General features: G+C 37.7%; 1 protein-coding gene across 1 annotated transcript in view; it reads right to left on the minus strand.

The window, feature by feature from the left end:
• Positions 1-23,342, minus strand: part of PLXND1 (plexin D1) — a gene marked incomplete at its 5' end in the record, with an annotated part of 175,654 nt that overhangs the window by 92,973 nt on the left and 59,339 nt on the right. Inside the window, 5 exons of the mRNA XM_083353821.1 lie at positions 38-201; positions 2,731-2,824; positions 6,003-6,098; positions 7,457-7,561; positions 20,537-20,639. Of these exons, the coding sequence (XP_083209947.1) occupies positions 38-201; positions 2,731-2,824; positions 6,003-6,098; positions 7,457-7,561; positions 20,537-20,639 (562 nt within the window). The remainder of the gene's footprint in view (positions 1-37; positions 202-2,730; positions 2,825-6,002; positions 6,099-7,456; positions 7,562-20,536; positions 20,640-23,342) is intronic.

Here is a 23,342-nt window from a genome sequence, read left to right on the forward strand (position 1 = left end):
GAAATACAGTGAATACTGCAGTGAATCCAAATTTTACCTTTCTAATTTCAGGAGGAGGGCACATGGCTGGGATCTGGAAAGATTCAGCATTTAGTCTGCAACTAGAAGTGATCTCGCTCCAAATGCACTGATGACCAAGATCTTCTCTCCCAAGGCACTGAGAACAATCAGCACTTCCAGTTGCACAATTATAAATCTCCACTGAAAAAAAAAGATAGCATATGCTAAAATTAAAATATGCATGATCCCTCCTGATTCCAGCAACATAACATTTAAAACCCAATGGAGGAATAGGAGATTGTACAAGTTTTCTGCTGTGATCCTAAAGCTTTTCCAGAAATTCTTCGTACTTCTCCTTTCTTCATAATTTAGTACTTAAGCATTCCCTTTTTGTCACACTGTGATGGTCTTAAAATTCTAGACCACTTCATGAGAACCAACTCTGCACTATAGCATCCAGTAAGAAAAAAAATATATAAATTTTCAATAGCAAACATTATTTAAAATGCTCAGTGTGATGTGTACATGTCACTAACTTGCCATCAAAAGGAAGGGAAGGAATCAGGAAAACTGAGCCTTATAATGGTGATATGAGAACAGATGTTAGTCCTTACTGCAAAACTGAACATCAACAGGTCACCAGGTCCAGATGGTATCCACCCAAGGGTTATTAAGGACCTTAAAGCTGGGACTGTGGACCTTCTAACTAAAAGACATAACCTGTTTCTACTCTTGGCCTCTGTAGTTGAGAACTGGAAGTTGGCCAGTGTAACTCCAATTTTTAAGAACGGGCCCCTGGGGAAGTCCAAGAAATTATAGACCTGTCAGTTCAACATCTGTGCTGGAGAGGAGAGTGGAAACAGCTATTAAAAATTACACTATCAAACATCTGGAGACACAACCCATGTTCAAGGATACCCAACACGGTTTCACTAAGGATGCTTCTGTCTAACTAATTTACTAGTGTTTATTAAGGGTGTTAATAAACATGTGGATAAGGATAAGTCATCAAAGACTTCTCAGAAAGTCTTCTGGTTGAAATTCAAGGTCCTGTTCATCACCTATAAAGCAATCCATGGCTTAGGGCCAGGCCACTTCTCCTATTATTTATTTTTTGTTATACTTGATCTAATAAATAGGTTAAGCTTCAGGTCTCTCCCTTCAAAAAAATTGGAATTTTTGCTGGAATCATGTCATTTCAGTAGCAGCATTTACTCTGTAGAACAGGATCCCTTGGTGTTTTGGTTGGCCCTAAAGCTGTAAACTTTTCACAGGCACTGAATACGTGGCTGTTTCCCCATTCTCCAAAGGGATTTCTGCACATTAGGGAAGTACAGTAGGCATCCAAATAGTAGATGTCATTCAATGTAAGCAAGTGTAAAGTGATACACATTGGTGGCAAAGATCCCAACTACTCATACAAACTAATGATACCAGAGCTAGCAGTGACTGTTGAGGAAAAAAGATCTTGAAGTATAATGGTAAACAGTTCAATGAAGGTGGGAGAGATTACTGCTTATGTTCCAAGGCTGTTGACTTTTGTTCTTTTTGTTTGTTTTGCACTCAAATTATTGTGTGGTTCTCCTAATTCTTCATTATTAAAAAATGCCTTGATTTTTCTCAGTATTGGGTAACTTTGGCTATGGATTCTTTTTACTTTTTAAACTGGTTGTTAGCTACCAAGAGTTATATTTAAGATGAGCAATCATATACATTTTCTAAATAAATAAATTGTATAAACAAATAAAAAGTTCAGAATATCTGTAAGTGGTTTACAAACATCTTAAGCCAATAGAAACCATTAATTTTCAACATTGGTGTAAACACATTAAAGGTTACATTTTTCTAAAAAAAATCTGTATATATCATTCACAAACATTCAGATAATTTGTCCCTGAAATAAGAGATTCTCATTAATCAACAGCCTGTACTAAAGCTTGGTGAAACATAGTATAAAATTGGACTTCAGCTAATCTATAGACTAGAAAAAGAATTTTGAAACAAAGCAAAATTCCATCAAGGTCCTTCACTCTATAGCAAATAGGTGAATTGTAGACTGTTTATAGACATTCCCAATATCTTCAGAATTTTGCAATTAAAAACTGCATATACATTTTTATTTGCATATTATGGTTAATAGATTTTAAAGATCTATGATCCATAGATATGACTGTTATCAGAGTTCTGCCACTATTGTGAGAGAACATTTGTTGTGGATATTACAAAGCTCAGCTAGATAAACAATACCTTCATATATTACCAATGTGGTAGTGAAGCTTCAATCAATTTGAAATAAAAAATAAAAAGAGGCCCAAAGTAAAATGTAAATCAGCCTTAAACTATTAGATACCACATATCTTGACTATAACAATAATTCAATTACAATCCAAAATACATTTGTCCTGTATGTCTTATTGACATAACAATATGCAGATATCCTGAAGCTGAATGAGAAAATACATTCTAAATACAATTGCAAGTGTTATTTTTATCAATATTCATAGTTTACTAGCAGCTATATAAAACCCACTTGTGAACAAGAACCAAGACATCTGCATATAGATATGAATTCTGTATAATCAAAATACAGCATTTTTAGCTTTACAAACTCTAACCTACTTCAGGAGACTATAAAATGAAAAGACCAATTAGTGAAAAATATGTAAGCCTTTAATAGATGAAATATTCCAATTAGAAAATAATGAAAAGCAAATCAAATTTATGTCAAACCTGTCATCATCAGTGGACTATCAATAAATTTTTCAGGTCTTCCTTTCAGTTGAAGATTTACCAAAAATAAGTGTCTTTTCTTGAAAGTATGAAGCTGCATCAAATAGGAGAAGAGAGTTATCTTATTTACTGAACCAACAGACCAAAACATGTAAATTAAGGTTTTACTGCAAAAGCATTTCTGTATTACAACAAGATACACATATTCATCAAACGAAATCAGGCTAAACAAATACCATATAGATAATTCTCAACTTACAGCCAGTTGCTTAATGCCTATTTGAAGTTAAGAGAAACTCAGGAAGAATTACCGTATTTTTCGGACCATAAGACACACCTGACCATAAGATGCACAGTTTTTAGAGCAGGAAAACAAGAAAAAAAATATATTCTGAACCAAATAGTACCAGTATACTAAAATATTTATTATAATAAAGCAAAATACCGTAATGTTTAACAGCATAAACTCAACAGTGGTGTTAAGAACCATCATCATTTCCATTAACAAATGAGGAAAGACTTAGAGGCTCAAGCACTTTTCTAGTTTCCTGGAAACCCTAAAAACTCATCATCACTAGTGTCAGAATTTATGAAGCTCTGTTGCTCACAATCACCTATATCGCTTTCTTCTGTATCTTCATATATGACATTATCTCCAGTTCCATCTAAGGCATTGCTAATGTCACATTTTTTGAGAGAGAGAGTGAAAGGAAGGAAGGAAGAAAGAAAGGAAGGAAGGAATGGAGAGAGAGAGAGAGAGTGAAAGGAAGGAAGAAAGAAAGGAAGGAAGAGAGAGTGAAAGGAAGGAAGAAAGGAAGGAAGAGTGAGAGAGAGAGAGAGTGAAAGGAAGGAAAGAAGAAAGGAAGGAAGAGAGAGAGAGTGAAAGGAAGGAAGGAAGGAAGGAAGGAAGAGAGTGATAGGAAGGAAGGAAGGAAGAGAGAGAGAGAGAGAGAGAGAGGAAGGAAGGAAGGAAGAGAGAGAGAGAGAGAGTGGAAGGAAGGAAGGAAGGAAGGGGGAGAGAGAGAGTGAAAGGAAGGAAGGAAGGAAGGAAGGAAGGGAGAGAGAAAGAAAGAAAGAAAGAAAAAAAAGAAAGAAAGAAAGAAAGAAAGAAAGAATCCATCCTGCTCTTTTCCGCTGGGAGCCCGCAAATGTGTGAATTACCGGTAGCTCTCCTTGAACGCACACTTCTCCCACAGCACGAGAACAACCCTCACGATTCTTTCTCTACGCACCCTGCCCTCGCCGCGTCGGGAACCTGCATTTTTATTGGCTGGTCGGCAGCTCAGCGTGCCGGCTTCCCCACCCTCACCCTCCACCCAGTGGGTTGCGTGTCTCGGTGCACGTGTATACACAGCAGGGCTGCATTGAGAGCCGAGGAAGGAGGAGAGGCGAGGAATGTGGGGGGGGGCGGTGCTGGGGGGGGGAAGGAAGAAAAGATGCATTAGAAACAAAGAACTTATTTGCTGCCCTTTCCCCACCCCGCCAGGATGAGAAGCTGCTTTCTTGCAGGGGTTTTGAACGCACTTCAGCTGCTGGCCAAAATTTAAGGTACCAATAGTTTCTTTTCCCTGAATAGGTTTTCTAAGACGCCAAAGCAATTTCAAACAATTATTACTCTTGCAAATGGGATATCACTTCCAATAAACTTTGCCGAGAAACCTGCAGGGACAACTCCTCACGGCTTTGCTGGGGCAAGTCGCCAGCAATACGAAACTGGAGAATTATTGGGATTTGGCCTATGAGGTTTAGTTTAGCAAAAACTATTTATTTAGTGGCGAAGTAAAAGGAAGAAAATGGGCGCGCGTGGGGAGGGGCGGAGAATTTCGCATCTTCATTCAATCACATCTCTCCAATGGAGCTGATGGAAGGCGTTGACTGAATGGGAGACAAGAGTTTTCGCTTACCTTCGGACCATAAGACGCACCTCGTTTTCCCCCCTTTTGGGGGGGGGAAGTGCATCTTATGGTCCGAAAAATACGGTACTTACAACCTGTCCTTGAAGTTACAACCTCTACACACTATGCCCATGCTCACATGATTGCATTTCAGGCACTTGGCAACCTGTTTGCACTTACAACTGTTTGCCAAGTGCCCCATAATCATGTGATCACCATTTGCAATCTTCCCTGCCAGCTTCCCCAGAAAGTTAATATGCAAGCCACAGAGAAGGTTACAAGCTGTTGCTGCAAAAGAATTTCCCTTCTCCTCCATGCCCGCAGGGGACTCTTACAAAGGGGCTGCAGAAACGAAGATCTTCGGGTATCAAGTTACTCCCTCCTGTTCTCTTTGAGTAGTCAGTTATACTTGATGGGTAGAGAAGAGATCAAACTCTCAGGAACTCTACTTCTTACTGCCACTGAGCTTTGTCCTTTTTCTTTTACTGTTTATCATTTATATGGAGTCACTGGGAGAATATAATCAATTTGTAAGTAATACCCAGTTATGAGCTGGGCAGGAATAGCAGCGGAGATGTGTCTAGAGGACCCTATGTCTAGAGGGTGCTATATCACCATTTTCTCTTAGTTCCTAGACCACTAACATACACTCTACATGGGGACTGCCTATGAAGATCATTCAGAACCTTCAACTTTTATCAGCAGCCCAGATGGCATACTGAAGTTCACTTGTATAGCACTACAGTATTATTATGGGAATTGCTCTAATTGCCAATTAATTTCTGAGTGCAAACTAAGATGCTGGACATCACTTTGGAAAGCCTACATTGCACTGGGCCTGGACACCTCTGAGACCACTTTCTCTGAGCTGAAGTTGTGTGTCTGATGAGACCACAGAGAGAAGGCTTAATGTATGTTCTACCACCAAAGGAATGAAGGGATCCCACAGTTGAGTTGGAATAAACTACCTATGGACTACCCTCTCTCTATTGTGTTTCTGGAGTGTGGTAAAAACACTCAGGAGCGAAGTAACAAAATGCCACCACTTGAATGCTGATACATCAGATTTGCTCTAATTTTTGTTACGAGCTGGGTTTTTTTGTTAATTTTAATCATTCTTGAATCAGCGTGTTGTAAGCCTCTTTGGAAACGTATGGTATATAAAATGAAGCAAGTATGTAAATAAGTAGATAAAGTGAAGTTTCTATTAGAAAGAGCAGCTTTGGACTGAATATATGCAGTTCGAGTTAGACTGTACTGAAATTTTAGAGGGAGAGTGTGACTTGATAAAATGGTAAGCATATGGTCTGTGACATGCTACTATTTATAAACAGAAAACTCTAAAAAATATTAAAATAATCATACTCATAAACTCACCAAAACATTAGTACACTGAACAGCAGATGCATTTAGCCACTGAGCCTCAAATATCCTATCATTTTCAGTTTCAAAGTGACACTCTAAAGGCATCTCCTAAATAATAAAAATGTAAGGAAAAATTGTAGAATAATAATCTTTTACATATTTTCTAACAGAAAAAGAATGACTTTTAGTATTAATTTTTAATACATTAATAAATCAATGAGCCAAATTCTGATCTCATACTGAATATCATTTATTATAACAGTAATACTAGTCATTATTATGCACCTTAATTCCAACAAGTTTGTTGAAATAAAATTAATATTTTACATATTTTAAATTAAAATATTTTAAATTTCCTATCACTCAGAGATGAGCCACCCAAATATAAGAATAGAAGAAATACATCTTTGAATAAATGATAATATCCTGGTTAAAAATTCTCATAATTACAAAATATTCCTGCCTATGGGATTAATAGGTGGTGCCAGTAAAATAGACACACAAACCAGGAATCCAATTTACTGTATGTCTGTAGTTTTCTAGGAAAGCAAGACATAACATGCATTTTAATTGTTGAAAGTTCACTATCATGTCTTAAATTTTCACCTTTAAATCCAGTAGTTAGATATTTGTAACTTCCTTCTGTTTTTACTGAATCTAACATATATATCACACCTCTTTCCCTACCTACTGATAACCAAATGACCTTTTAAAAAGTGTATTAATAACACTGTATTTTTTACTCCTACTTAGCAATCACTGCAAAGAATGGGAGCAGTACATGAGTATTTGAAGACATAACGAGGAAAGGGAGAATATATAATCTGATTATTGGAAACTTTATTTTGATGTGATCACAATCAAAAATTGCCCCAATGTAGACAGTATTTAGGTAGGCAAAAAGGGAAATCTTATTCTTCATTAATTGAAAGAGATAGGATGATAACATTTAACTTTTGGATCTTGGTTCGATTTCTAGGATAGATTTTACTACCTTCTGCTTTTAACAAACTCCATTTCTCTTTTTCAGTCATGAGGATATCCAAAAATTGGTATGGTGAACTTTTCTTGTGAGAATTGTATGCCTGCAAACTTCACTTAGTAGTATATCAGGAGAAAAGATTCTTCAAGTTTACTGTAGAAGTACATTATCTCCCCCAAATGAACCTTTTGCAATATTATGAATCCATGTATAGTATGAATATCATGAATATCATTGAATTACATATAACAAATTTCAAGTAAATTCTTTTTATGGAACATATTCTTTCTTTCCCACTTAGCCCCTTCAGTCACCTGTCTGTCTTCTGTTAAGGTCCTCAGAGTGACTATTCATGTCATTATCGCTAAAGGAAAATACATGTCATATATTAACTTAATTTAATAATCTCAATTATCTGACTTCAGGTGCAAACATAGGATCTACTTGCTCTTTCTTTTTAAAAAAAGCCTATTTATGTTATTACCTTTATAAAAGCAGCATTTCTCAAAGTGACTGTAATGTCCTGAGAAGTCCCTGTGGGTACTGGTGCAATAGAAACAGGCACAATCTGCGGACAATCAGTACTGTTCTGTATTTCAGGAAACAAGTGAAAGAATTGAAGGTCAGGGTTGAAAAAAACCAATCTTTTTAACACTGAGATAGCAGAACCAAGCTACAAAAATGGGTGTTGTTATAATTCCATAAAGTTATTCTTTAGGTTGTTAGCTTAGAATACTCCCACGTTGACATTTTTTATATAATAGAAATAGTTTAATTTACTATAAAATAAATTCCACTATAATCAATCATACAAAATCATTGCCTTTATTATATTAATGTTATCTGAATTTTCAAGTTTAAAAGTCCTCTGATTTGTATGGGAAATAAAATAAATTGTGAACTTAATGGACAGATGTCAAATGAATGTTTGGTACGAAATGACACCTTTGCTTGCACAGACTAAGCACATAATAGTGTGAAAGCAAAAGAAACTTCACCAACATTCTCTCTAAGGTGTGAAACGTGATTGGCTTGTGCTATTTCTTTTTTCTTCATTATGTCCCATAGATGAACACTCAGCTTTCTGACTTAAGGCAACTCTGTTATCAATCTGGGATTTTTCACAGTGAAATTAATTTGTTCACAAATTAAATGGAAAACCATATGCTCTCCTCAGCTGTCAATAAGAAATAGCTACTATACCCCACTGTTTCATCAGAAGAAAAGAATCAAATGATGCTAACAAAGAAACGATGTGTTTTGCATAGAATCAGAAAGTTCCTGCAAGAGTCTTCACAGCAATAAGCAAAGTTTTTCCCCCAGTTTCACACTGAAATCCTCCTTGAATTGGAATCCAACTCAGGTGAAGCTGTTTTTAGAGGTCCATCATCATACTCCACAGAAGCAAGATTGACATGCCAATTATAATATTGTCAGAATACATTGTGATTGCTTGTATCTAGAGTAGATTACTGGAGGACACTCTACTAGTCTTCCTCTTCAGGAATGCTTCAGATATTTGAACTGGAGAAGAACAGCTTAGATTAGACATTGGAAGGTGTGATATGCTAAGGTGACACAATACCAGTTTCTGCATCCAAAGCACTAGCTACTCATTTGCTGCCATGTCCAATTCAAGTGACTGATTTTGTTTTCTAAAATCAGGTTTAGGGTGGCCTCTGGCCACAATTTTTCAGATGTAATTCAAAGGCTTCCTACTATTTTGAGGTATATGTTCTTATGCCTATAGCAAAGCCCTAAAACGGAATCAGTCTTTATCAGCTATAGAGATGCTATTCAAATATCCATTAGGAAGAATGTAGGGTTTGGTGCCATCTTATATAAAGACGCTCAAATTATGGAATTTCCTCCTTTGGGAAGCATTTTCGAGAGTGCCTGAATTTTTTTTCCCTTTTGGCTGGTTTTCAGTGATAAAAAGAGTTAAATTTCAGATTTTATTATTCTGTTCCCAAGGTTCTTTGTAATTTTTATACATGATGATTTTGTTCTTACTTGTTACTGTGGCTTTGTTCTGTTTGGTAGCTATTTTTTTTTAAATAAGTTGATACTGATTTAATTGCTTTTAGTATTTTTAGTATGTCTTGAGAAAAGAAATGCAATTTAAAGTTATATATTAAGAAATACATAAATGAAACAAATATAGAGGATGAGCTTCTCTTGGAAATATAAATACACACAGACATACATGAGCACACAAAGCTTGCAAAACCTCCTCAAATCACTACTAAATTCAAAACCATTAGAAATTTACTTATTATTTTCTATATAATTTCAGTTAGAAAACAATGCTAATGCAAGAAGCATTCAAAAAATATTTTATAACACATTTCAAATTTAACAATAAACAATTCAATAAAATCCCTCTTAAAAACTTGATATGGAAATGAGTAAACAGATAATACAGGAGATCATAAGAAATGGGATAAAAGGCACAAGACCATCTATTTCTTTAAAATCTGGAGCAAACCAGTTTATCTTAAACCAATGACAAAGCTTCAAGGGAGAGGGGATGCTTGTATCAAGAATGTCTTCTCTTACGTGGTTGCACAGCAAATTATTGTGGCACCCTCTAGTGGGGTACCCCACAAGTTGTTAGGTGAGAGAGAGGAAAAGCACATTCTCTGTCAGATATCCCATTACTAAAACTTAATACGGGCTTTGTATGCCCTTAAAAGTACCTTCAAAACAGGTATTATATGCTCTAATTGCCCTTTTCTATGCCATAACACAATACAACGTTCTGCAGTAACCCATCAATTAGAATACACTGCAATAATCTAACACAGATGTTCCAAGTATAAAGATCACATAGCCAAGTTAATCCTATTTAGGAACAGCATAGATAATGAACCAGCCATAGCTGAAAAAAAGTCACTCCTTTCTCAGATATCACTTGAGTCTCTATGTTCTGATAAATTTTCCACTTGGTGGTGGTGGTGGTGACAGCACAGACTTGAATACTCTTGATTCCAAATCTGATTTCTCCCTCTGCTCCGTAAGAGGTATATCATTCCTAAATCAGCGGAGTGGTATAAATAACATTTTTAATTTTATTTATTTTATCAAATGTATATGCCACCCATATACCCAATACGGGGACGCTGTGTTATTTCTCTTATTTCTGTGAAACATCATTCAAACAAAGATTTAAACTTTCAGGCAGAAAATGAAAGGTAATTCCACTATATAAAAATCCCTCTCGCCATTCTTCCCCAAATATATAATTTATATACAGTGTAAGTAAATGGATCAGACATAGGATTTACGATAAAGAGGCACTTCATCATTTGGATCATCTAAAAGAAAAGGGAGAGAGAAACAACCTGACTTTGCTATATTTTTCACCAAAATATTCTATAAAAACAACTACAACCCAATATGTATGGATTACATTAATTGAGAAAACAGTTTTCAATGATGGACAAGAATCTTCTTACTGCTGTCATTAAATAGTTTGTGATTTATTTAAGACTGAGATAAATGGAAAACTAAAACTTAAAGGGGTAAGTAAGCAGTGTTCTCCATCTTAAATGCTGCAAACAGAATCGTTTGCAGGAAGAAAATGCCTCTTGTTTGATTCTTCCTGTCTTCTAAATAAAATAGTTCCTTCAGGAGAAAAAACTTACCGTATTTTCCGGCGTATAAGACGACTGGGCGTATAAGACGACCCCCTACATTTCCTGTTAAATTATAGGGTTTGGGCTATACTCGCCGTATAAGACTACCCCTCTTCCAACGCACACCAAATAAAAATTAAAAAACATCAGATTTGATTTTAATATGGTAATTTTAATTCAAATGCTTATGACATGCAGGTACTTAGGAAAACTGTCACTTATAAACATAAGGCTGTTTGTCATGAAACATGTAAACATAAAACAGTGCAAGTGGATTAAACTTTTCCTAATTCACTCTAAAGCTTTCCCTGCGCAGACCAAATGGGAGATCTGCTCCAGGTTTTCCAGCCAGCCCGCCCAGTTCCTGAGTCAAATGTGTCCTTAGAGCTAAGCAGCTGCTCTGGCTGCTGCATTCCCCACCTGCCTTTCAAGTTGGGATAGACTGCAGCTGCTCTTCAACTTTAGAAGGAAAGACGCCCAGACCCCAGCCTGTAAAAAAATCACAGACTGCAGCTTCTTTTCCAATTGGTCCCGCTTTCCCTGTGCAGACCAAATGGGAGATCCACTCCAGGTTTTCCAGCCAGCCCTGTCCCTAAATTTTCAGCACCCGGCGTATAAGACAACCCCTGACTTTTAAGAAGATTTTCATGGGTTAAAAAGTCATCTTATAAGCCAGAAAATACGGTATTTTAGGTTTTCAGAGACTGCAAGTAAAGAAGTAAATTAACTGAGAGACATGGTAACATTCTGACCCATAAGCCTCCTCAGTTTGAACAAAAGCACATCCAAAAGAGAAGTGTACAGTATGGCTGCATACTTGATGTAAAAGCAACCACTTCAATTGCTAGAAAAAGAAACATAGAACAATTTAGCTATCTACAATACCCTGCCTTGTGAATATTTAGTGTGTCTTTCATTTGGGGTGGGGAGTGACACAGGAAAAAAAATTGAACGTTCCAAAAATTTCCTTTTTTTGTAAACGTTCAGTCTGGCTAATTCTATTATCATCATTCTTCCTTTTCCCAGTGACATTATAGATCTTTACTTACAACAGGAAATGCCAAATGCTATAGCTGAAAAATAGATAAGACATCAAACCACAAAAAAACCATTACACAAAACATCATTGAAAAAAAAAATGAAGCCCTGCTTTTTAAAACTTCTCTGAATGGCTCAGTTCCCGATTCATTTAAAATGCTATTAGTCTTTCCTGCAAATTAATGGTTGCTCTCCTACATCAAGAAGTAGCAAAATTAAGTAGCACTGGAAATGATAGGATTCTACAGCTGTCAGAACAAATAATATAGGGCATTGGCTGCTTAATTTAAAAACATGCACTTCCAGTTATTATGATACTTTAAAAATCTTCACTTAGGCTAGCAAAGCCATTTGCGGCAATCTAAATTCCACATTTTTGATATGTACGTGACGCTTTAGTTGTAAGTAAGGGCTTCTCTTCAGTAGGATGAAAACAATTTTTCTGTGCTCATAACAAGGGAATGACTTTCAAAGTCATGAAGACCAGAATGGTTTTTTTTCCTACCATACAAGCTAAAAAACAGCACTAATTACGGTACTCTCTCTTCCAAACTAACTCTCCCTGTCTAAGCAAAAAAAAATCCCTATTTGAATCAAACTTGTTGCTATGTAAATATATGCTTAGACTCTAAGGACAGATTATTATGAATTAGTGCTATACTGAATTTTCATTAGGTCCTATCTCAGTTTTTAAAATTGTAATACAGATAGTCCTTGACTTACAATAGTTCATTTAGTGACCATTCAAAGTTACAATGGCACTGGAAAAAGTGACTTATGACCGTTTTTCACGATTATGACCACTGCAATATACCCATAGTCGTGTGACCAAAATTCAGACACTTGGCAACTGAGTCATATTTATGATGGTCACAGTGTCCTGGGGTCATGTGATCCCCTTTTGAGAACCTCTGGCAAGCAAAGTCAATGGGGGACCCAGACTCACTTAACAACCATGTTACTAATTTAACAACTGCAGTGATTCACTTAACAACGGTGGCATGTAAAGTCGTAAAATGGGCCAAAATTCACTTAACAAATATTTCACTTAGCAACAAATATTTTGGGCTCAATTGTGGTCATAAGTCAAGGATTAGCTGTACTGAGATCCTGTCAAAAGTAAATTAAAAACTCTTTGGGGTCCTTGGTTGTTTTCTTCCAAACAAAATTTCATTACCCAACTAGATAACCTCACCAGGCCTTTTTCCACATCAAGCAATGAAAAATAGGCTCTGCCTTTTAGTTTTAAAATGGTACTTGCCACTTTAATATGTGCAATTCCTCAACCTTTTGTAAAGCACTTGCTAAAGTGAGGATGAATACCATGCCGTATTTCAGAGGTCCACAATTCCTGGTCTATGGATCAGTACCGGGCCACAGCATACCAGCAACTGGTCTGCACAAACAAGCAAAGCCCCATCTGTAGGATGCAGGCAGCACACAAAACCATGCAGTCTCCGGTCTATGGGAAAAACTTTCTCCACGGAACCGGTCCTTGGTGCCCAAAAGGTTGGGGATCTCTACCCTATTTTAAAAGGGACGCGGTGGCTCAGTGGGTTAGGACGCTGAGCTTGTCGATCAGAAGGTCGGCAGTTTGGCAGGTCAAATCCAGAGTGCCGCGTAACAGAGTGAGCACCTATTACTCGTCCCAGCTTCTGCCAACCTAGCAGTTCGAAAGCTCGTAAAAATGCAAGTAGAAAAATAGGGACCACTACGGTGGGAAGGTAACAGCGTTCCGTGCGCCTTTGGCGTCTAGTCATGCCGGCCACATGACCACAGAGACGTCCTCGGACAAGCGCTGGCTCTTCGGCTTGAGATGAGCACCGGCCCCTAGAGTCAGAAATGACTAGCACGCATGTGCAGGGGAACCTTTACCTTTACCTACCCTATTCTACATTTAAAGGGTGTATAACAAATGAAGAACCTGTTAAAACAAAGTCTGTAAAGCAGAAATGGTTATTGAAGATCATTGCTAACAGGCCCAGTGTTCACTTCTAAAGGGTTAACCTACCAAATCCTAACTCATTTGCTCCCTTTCTATGCTTCAGTCTTTAGTTTCCAGTCCAAGGAAATCAACTGAATGCTGCAAACCATGCTTACGTATGTTTAATCACTCTAGCAACTAGGTTCTAAATGGATGAAGCTGGTATATTCAGCTCCACAGTAGGTATGGCTGTGGAAAATGGAAAATGCCTTTGCACATTTGGTGTTTAATCCTTTAGAAATCTATTATTAAGGTTCTGTATTTAAACAGTGCTTATGATCTAAGACTGTGAAGCTGCTTTCCAAAAAGAGTCTAATTATTGCAACTAGACAGGTTTTTAAAAAATATACTCGGGACATTGAAATGAGAAGAAACAACATGATGCATACAAAGCAATAAGCTGGATAGGCTTGTGCCATAGACAAACAACTGATCAAAACAAGCTTCATATTTACGGTATGACTCTCCAATACTGCAGAACACCAAGAAACAATGCCTAATTAGATCTACTAAAAATGCATAAATTATATTTAGTTTTCAGGGATTTCACCTTTACTTTCAATTGACACTAATATTTAAAATAGATAGTATATACACCTTTGATATAATTTGATGTAATTTCTACTTTGATGAGATGTGCATTTCCTAAAAGCACCCTAAAATTAGCTTTTAATGCTTTTTTTTACACCAAAGTTGCCTATTTATTCTTAATCAGAATATTAATGGTATTTATGACATAGCTAGATTAAAGCCTTTGGGAAGTCTAATGGTTGATGTTGCCACTGATTTATTATGTGCTATCAAGTTGGTGTTAACAGCCATATATAGCGGATGCTAGGATGTTTTGACCCCAAGTTGTGAAGACAGAATTAGAATGGGAACAAAGAACATAAAAAAATACGAACACGAGAATGCTCTTCAGTGAAAGATGAAATGAATAGACTACATACTGACAATTTAGGCATCAGTGAATTGAAATGATCTGAAATTAGACACTTTTAATCAGAAGTTCATACTATTTATTACTGAGGATGCCAAAAGCAAAAAAGGAACTATATTACTTTCAAACTCGCGAAGGACACAGCAAAGACATTAACTAAGTACAGTGCAGTCAATAACCAAACAATATCAACTGGATTTGCAGACAGTCCTTTATAATGAGAATTATTCATGTTATGCTCAAACAACTGACATGAAGAAGAGATTGATACCTTTTATTATTAAGATCAATCTCAAATTGATAGAACATGTAAGCAAAAATATGATGTTTGTGGTTGAAAACTGGAATGCCAAAGTAAGGAAAGAAGGAAGGAAGAAAATGTAGTTGAAGTATTTGGCCTAGGAAACAGAAATTAAATGGGGGAAAGCTTCTGCCAAGCAGTGATTTCCTCAGTGCTAACACAAGTCTTCAAACAACAAAAGATATCATCAAATGAAATACACAGAAGTCAAAGTTGTTTGTATTATTGGTACAAGGAAGTGGAAAGATCAATTAGAGTGTCAAAGTTGTGCTCAGTGAGTGTCCTACTGTGGAACACATTACAATCTGCTTATGTGTAAGTTGTTGTTATTATTATTATTATTATTATTATTATTATTATTATTATTATTATTATTTATTAGACTTATATACCGCCCTTCTCCTGTAGGACTCAGGGCGGTTCACAAGGTTTTTTAAAAAAACAATACAACAATTACAAAAATTAAAAACAATTAAAATGATTACATTACATTACAAGGTTGCCTACCCCTCTTCCATAGTCATTCCCAGATATCATTACCCACAATTACTTTTACCCTAAGCAATCACCTCAAGAGAGAAAGTTCCAAGCCAAGTCAAGCTAAAGTGGAAGAACAAAGCAAACCAGTTTCTCTGATGTGATCTTGAGCATATGATGACAATTTCAAAAACACTGGGAATTGTTTTAAAGGCTGGGACTTTCAGGACAGCAAGAAAATCAAAGACATTATTGACGATCAATTGAAAAGCCAAACATCAAGAAACAGAAGAAAGCAAATTGTATGTTAGAAGAGACAGTGGAAACAGCCAGTGAGAGTAGCCAAAGCCAAGAAAGGCAGAGCTCGGAAAGGAACTTGTGATACTCTAGAGATGTAGGGGGTCCCAAAGAGACAGATTATTTAAATTATAAAAATTTAAATTATTTAACGACCCATGATCCTCTCTAAATGACAGCAATGGGGAGTGCTGGGATTGCCATCACTAAACAATGCAGCGCTACGACCTCACTCTTTGCTATCACATTGCTTCATGAGGGAAGTTTTAGTCCCAATTGTTGTTATAAACCGAGGAGCTTGCTTTGTTGACAGCGTAAGCATCCTAAGATGAACTCAGAGCCAAGGAGCTATTGCAAGAAAGTGTATACTTTCTATAGAAAGTTAACCTGAGATTCTAAAGCAGAAAGCATAATATGCTTAGTGAATAATGTTTTCAAGGAGAAGACAGCTTATCCACAAAGAAGCTCCTTTAAAAACAGAGTTATAAAAGCAACTATTTGCTTTATTCAGCATAAGCAAATTTATGCTCAGAGGTTGCAGATTGTATGAAAAACATAAATAAATACTGATTTTGAATTCACAGTAGAATTCAGTTAACCATGTCTGGATTTTTATTGAAAAATGTTACCTTTGGGAGAAAAGATGTCTGGTTGAAGGAGAACCTTATCTCTGATAAGAAGGTATAGACCAGGGTTAGGCAACCTTGGCTCTTTTATGTCTTGTGGACTTCAACTCCCAGAATTCCTGAGCCAGCCATGCTGAGAGGAAAGGGAGAGGTTTCCAAGCTAAGCCATGCTGGCTCAGGAATTCTGGGAGTTGAAGTCCAAGAGTCATAAAAGAGCCAAGGTTGCCTACCCCTGGTATAGACGATACAGAAGTAATCTATTCGATATACTAAAATCACTGTCTCAAGCCATTCAGTTTTCAGCAATAGAAGCTCTAAATGTCAAGCTGCCAAGGACTGCAGGAGAGCTGCAGTAAAGTCACCAATTCTCCACCATAAGAATAGGAAGGAACAAGTTATAGACATTAAACATAAATCTCTTGACAAAAAAAATTGTTGGAAGTTTCTGAAGTGAAAGAGTAATTATGGATTTCCCTGAATTCAGAATCCAAAAACCAATTCCCAATCTCATTTCAATAATATATAAATTTGGCATTCTATCTGGGTTTCTTTTCATATAATTTGGAACAAATCAGACTTGATGCCACTGGATCCCCAGTCATGATGTAATAAGCGATCAGATTTGTCCTGACTCCTTTGTTTACCTTGGTAACAGGATTCCTATTAAAACCCCCTCAGCTGGTAAATTGGACCTTACCCAGATATGTATGCAAATGAAAGAAGTTATAAACAAATGGTTTTGTATCATCTGATTAGAGAGGAAAGGAAGAGACCATTTCACTAATCAAACTTTCTGGAATTTTTTATCAGATAGATAGAAGCAGCAATGAGGGCCAGAGTGTTCCAACAACTTTTTGCAGTCTGCCACAGGAATAAATCAGAAGACAGAGGAGCTTCGATGGTTCGCCTATGAGGCTGAGGAATTTTAGCTGTTCGCAGTAGCTGCTTTGCATACAGCTATAGATACAGAAAAGGGAGAGCTTCCAAAAGAGATGTGCTTATAGGTTTGTTTGTTTTTTTAAAAAAAATGACGGAAGTATTGTTCTAGAATTCTTTGGAGCACAGTTTTGGTCAAGTAGTGTTAGAGTCTGTAAACAAGTTTTGCAATACATGGGGAAAAGAACTAGGTATCGGAGATATGTCCAATGGAAGCAAGCTTAAAGTGAAGAACAAGGAACACCAGAGAGAAACCACAGAATCTTCTGGGCCTAAGGGACGAGACCTAAGCACCACCACCAAGAACAAACAGTTGCGTGGAGTAAATATTGCCAGGCCTATAGTACAAGTTATATTCTTAGATTTGCTCAATATCAAAGCTTCAGTAAATGGTACTGGCTGACAAACAACATATGTAACATGAGAAAGAGAATAAGATGAAGATGGTGAAGTTCCAAAGGAAATGGAATGGACTAGAGCCACAGAGATCACACCAATAAAAGTAGTCACAGGGAGTGCTTGACATACGACCGCAATTGGGCCCAAAATTTATGTTACTATGCAAGACAGTTGTTAAGTGAGTTTTGCCCCATATTACAACCTTTCTTGCCACAGTTGTTAAGTGAATCACTACAGTTGTTAAGTTAGTAACACAGTTGTTAAGTGAATCTGGCTTCCCCATTGACTTTGCCTGTCAAAAGGTCTCAAAAAATGATCACATGACCCCAGAAACACTGCAAACCATCATAAATATGAGTCAGTTGCCCAGCGTCTGAATTCTGATCATGGGACCATGGGGATGCTGCAACAGATGTAAATGCAAAAAACAGTCATAAGTCACTTTTTTCAGTGCCCTTGTTACTTCGAACAGTCACTAAATGAACTGTTGTAAATCAAGGACTACCTGTATACAGATGGTGTAGTGAATAGTTCCAGTTTAAAAGTAAAAAAAAAATGTTATCGAAAGGATAACCTTATTACGTCTACTTCAGAAAAAAAAAACTTCTTCCCCATCTCTAAACATTAGGGACGGGAGAAGAAAGCGGCCTGTTCATTCTGGATCCAGCATCTCTTACATTATTCTGTCAATCAAAGTAACCAACAGATAGCAGAAACAGAATTAATAGACTACCACAAATAGACATATAAGATGTAAGCCTGCTTTGAAAGAGTTGCTTATGTGGCAATAGTGATGGCAGCCTGCTTCAATGAGGAGCAGTTGCAGGCACGTTCAAATCAAGAAACAGAAACTGAGATGAAGAAGCAGACTGGCACAGCAAGTCCCAAGAGTAAGTAGCACCACGAAAGGTGTTTGTTTCATCAGTGACTTTGCTCAGGTAAAGCTGGCTCATGTTGTGATTCAGGGTCAGCCTGTGGGTTCGGCAGTTGGGTCGGACGACTCAGAGGAGGAGGAGGAGGGGGGGGTGTTGAAGAGCTTGCTGAGGGGGTTGGACAGCTTGATGAGAGCCCCCAGCCAGGCCCCTCTCATCTGGTCACGACGCAGACCCAGCTGTGTGAGCCTGAAAGCGTGGATGAAGATGACCCACAGCTGGCCCTGTTCAAGGACGCCCGACGCAGGAGGCAGTCAATCAGGAGTAAACAGAGGAAGGCAATGGGGCTCCTCGGAAGGAGGCAGAGAGAAGCCACGCCCTGAACTGTATTTAAGGGGGAATGCGTGGGAGGGCTGGTTTGCTGAAGGCAACCGCTTGAAAAGCTCCTGTTTCTTGGTTCGTGTCTTGTTCTATTTGTTTTTGTAGCAATAAATTTGGCAGGCGTAATTCCAGCCTCTTGCCTTCTTGTAAAAGGGGTTGTCCCTGCCTTTTCTGCAGGGCCGGTAGCAGGCTGGTACAGAACAGCTCAGGTGGTAGAATCTCCAAGGCTTATGACAACTTATGGTAAATATGGACCTGACCCAAGTAATCAAGAGACTCACACATATGGATGGAGGGACATGGAGATTTGTTGTTTTTTTCTTGAGGCAGCTGCAATATGGTGTGGGAGTGGAGGATATTACCATCAGTCCTTTGCCATGGTCAGATCACATTCCGATTGCCTTTCGACCCAAAGGTGCTTTTTCAGGAGGCAACTGGACTTTCTTGTTTTTCTCTGAAGATGTTTTTGCTTCTCATCCAAGAAGCTTCTTCAGCTTTGACTGGATGGTGGGGAATGGAACCATCCAGTCAGAGCTGAACAAGCTTCTTGGATGAGAAGCGAAAACGTCTTCGGAGAAAAGTAAGAAAGTCCGGTTGCCTCCTGAAAAAGCACCTTTGGGACAACCCCAAAGGATGACTGGTGAATCTCCATTGACATATCATCTTTTGACTAACTTCTTCCTACCATAAAGAGGTACGGAGGACACATTAGATTGGTTTGCCACTATCTAACTAATATAGTATTACAGAGAAAACTGGGTTGTTTTTCCCCCCCTAAGGATCTGATTGGTGGTTTGAGAGAGGCCTTGGTCACTGCTTGGAACGGGCATGTTTTGGTTTGGATTACTCCTATGTAGCTTCTCACTGTGAACCAATTCCAAGATGCATCCTGGTTTTCCAAGAAATTGTGAAAGATGAAACAGCATAAGAGATGCGTAGAGTACCATTAGAAGGTTTAGAGTGAACCCAATCACATATGAATAAAAGCCCATACTAGGAATCACATTTGTAGTGATAAAGATAGCAAAATAGGATTATTTCTCAGCTCTTATCAGTCTACAGATAGCTGTACTCTTTAAAATGCTTCATTTCCCACTCTGGGGAGATGGCCCTTTAGACAGCTACTATAAGAAATATTCTGATTCTTCTCCTTTTTCAGTATTTGGGTTCAGCAGAGATCTAGGCAGAGACCCCCCTCCCCAATATGTGGGATTCACCTGTTCTTGGCAGTCTTACCTCTTCTACTCTCTCCCCTGCCCCTGCCCCGAGATTTAGATATGCCTTTAAAACCTGGTTAGAATAGGAAATGGGCTTCTTGTGGGTTATTTGATTTGTGACACAGTAGTTGTTTTTCTCCAGATATTATTTTTGTGTAGATCGTTTTACTTTAAATTTTGTATGTTTTATGCTGCACAGTTGTAATGGAATTGGGCAATCTATAAATAGAATAAGATGTAGTGCAGTGGAAATCTCAGAGGTTTGAAAGCATGCTATGAAATGCATCCAGATCCAGTCCTCCAAAACTCTTCCTCCCCCCTCGATGATATGCAACATTTTCTGAATATTTTTATAATATTTCTTAAAAAGCTGTTGTTGGCAGCAATGACTTTCCCCCAACCCGAGAGAAACAAACCAAGATTTCTTTAAAAAAAAACTATACTGTTATGTGCCTTACAGTAATCTGTACTGAATTCTCACATTCAGTCACATTGGATACACAGGAGCTTCTTCTAGGACACCAATAACATTTCCATTTAGCTGAGAGGCAACTGATACACCTGAAATATATAAAAGAAACTACATTTACTAAGTATTTGTTGTTATTTGCGAAGTCGTGTCCAACCCAACGCGACCCCATGGACAACGTTCCTCTGCGCCTTCCTGTCCTCTACCATCTACTGGAGTCCATTTAGGCTCACGCCTACTGCTTCAGTGACTCCATCCAGCCACCTCATTTTCTGTTGTCCCCTTCTTCTCTTGCCCTCAACCTTTCCCAGCATTAGGCTCTTCTCCAGTGAGTCCTTCCTTTTCATTAGGTGGCCAAAGTATTTGAGTTTCAACTTCATTACTAAGTATAGTAGTGTCTTCTTTGAAGCTTTGTTTTCATTATGAATCTGCAAATACTGTTATGGCTTATTGTAAAACTATATATTGAAAATCTAAAATATTTTAAATATTCTGTGAGTATGTATAGTAGAGCAGCCATGAGATTATCCTTTGCTATTATGTCTGATAAGTGAACAAATTTTATTACATCTATAATATCCTTGGTGCTCTCTGGTTGTTTTCTTGAAGACATTTTATTACACAACTAGGTAACAACTGCTAAGCTTGTAAGCCGCCCTGAGTCTTCGGAGAAGGGCGGGATACAAATGGAATTAAAATAAAATAAATAAAAATAACACAGAAACAGCAATACCACTTAGACTTGTATATCACTTCACAGCACTCCAAGAACGATGTCAACATATTGCCCCTAACAATCTGGGTCCTCATTTTACTGACCTTGGAAGGACGGAAGGCTGAGTCAACCTTGAGTCAGTCAGGAACAAACTCCTGGCTATGGGCAGAGTTAGCCTGCAATACTGCATTCTAACCACTGCGCCACCATGGCTCATCAGTGCTAGAAGGTCATGAGGCTTGCTCTCTGCTTATATTCAAGGGGCTTGCCTAGTCAAGTGTTGACAGTGTTCTTGGTGGTTCCTTGATTAGGCTGTTGTTTACTGCTTGATATTAAGCTCTACTTACCTAGATGCTCATCAAGGGGTGTTGTGGTTTTTTAACTTTTTGATTGTCTCTTTTAAGTGGTATGTAGATGTTGTCTATTTCAATGTACCTGTTGATGGCTGATTTGTCTGTGTTCCAAACTTCCAAGAATTCTTTACTGTTTTTGGACACTCACATCTCCCAGCTGAAACTATGGTAAAGTCTGTCCTTGTGATAGGCAATTAAAGAGTTTTCATCATGTCTTTTGACTGTTCACTGGTGTTCATGGATGCATTCAAGGACCCCACAGTTCAGCCCTGAGCTACAAATATCCCTTTCTATTGTTATCACATATATATTGTTGTTGTTGGTTGTGGTGGTGGTTTTATTTTAAGCAGGAAGAGAAATCATAAATTATGTAGTCCATAATAGTACATATTCAATATGAAATTATTGTAGAGAGGGATTTCTGAATTGTGAATTGCACTTTTCAGATATTTATAAGCAACTTAAATGCAGCAAAAAAGATCACATGTGAAAAATAGCATGTTTGCAGTTATACTCATCTAATTTTTAATTCTGAAGAATATTATTTCAGTAATTTCAGTATTAGCCCATGCAAATAAATTATTCTTTTAGAATAGATGTAATCTATTTATTATGCAGCCCTGTTGCTGCTCCGTTGTTACTTTCCATTTTTATTATGTCTTTTTCCTCATTTTTGCTTACTATTTTGCTTACTACTATTCTTGCAGAATAAGCACATTAACTTTCTCATATCCACTGTAAACAGCTAGTTCAGTTTAGGAATGAGAATGTTTTTGGTTAATTCAATAAATTATAGTTAAACTTGGTTTAACACAATGTATTAACATAATTGGCATCCTACCTTGGGATTGGCAGGCCATTTTGTGAAAATATTTGCTCGTTCTTGACTCAGAATTTTTAAAATTATACTGAAGCGATTGTCTTTCAATGCACCTTAGATTGCATTTGCTACTATCTATAACTCCTAACAACCCGAAATAAATTGCTTTAAAAAGATAGCAAGAAAAATCATGTGAAACTAGCTTCTGTCATACTACTATTAATAACTGATGGAATTAAAATTAAGCCAAGCGCAATATCCAACTTTATCTACATATAAATTAAACAATCTCGAAAATGTAGTCGTCTGTTCGTTAGGCAAAGCTTTCTGAGGGTTAACTCTAAAGCTTTCAGTCAAGAATATTATCAAGGGAGAATGGGAAAGAAAAAAATTGCCCCAAACCATCAACACATCCAGATGGCCTGAAATGCTCTAAAAATGCAGCCTCTGCAATTCTTGGCAGGTTATACCATCTTTCTTGCCAATCCTGCCCGGCATCCAAAATACCTTGTAGATAACAAAGTGATTCTAGCTTAGCAAATCTACAACAAGGTTTTCCAACCGTTTGGTGCTGTGTCCACTTAAAAAAATACCGTAAATGTGTTTCTGCTTCTGCCATCTCCCACCTGACAATAAAACTAAAAATTTCACTGGAATTAAAGTAAAGGTAAAGGTAAAGGTTCCCCCGCACATGCGTGCTAGTCGTTTCTGACTCTAGGGGCCGGTGCTCATCTCCGTTTCAAAGCCGAAGAGCCAGCGCTTGTCCGAGGACGTCTCCGTGGTCATGTGGCCGGCATGACTAGACGCCAAAGGCGCACGGAACGCTGTTACCTTCCCACCATAGTGGTCCCTATTTTTCTACTTGCCTTTTTACGTGCTTTCGAACTGCTAGGTTGGCAGAAGCTGG

Source organism: Vipera ursinii (assembly GCF_947247035.1).
Source record: "Vipera ursinii genome assembly, chromosome: 2".
Classification (NCBI taxonomy): domain Eukaryota; kingdom Metazoa; phylum Chordata; class Lepidosauria; order Squamata; family Viperidae; genus Vipera; species Vipera ursinii.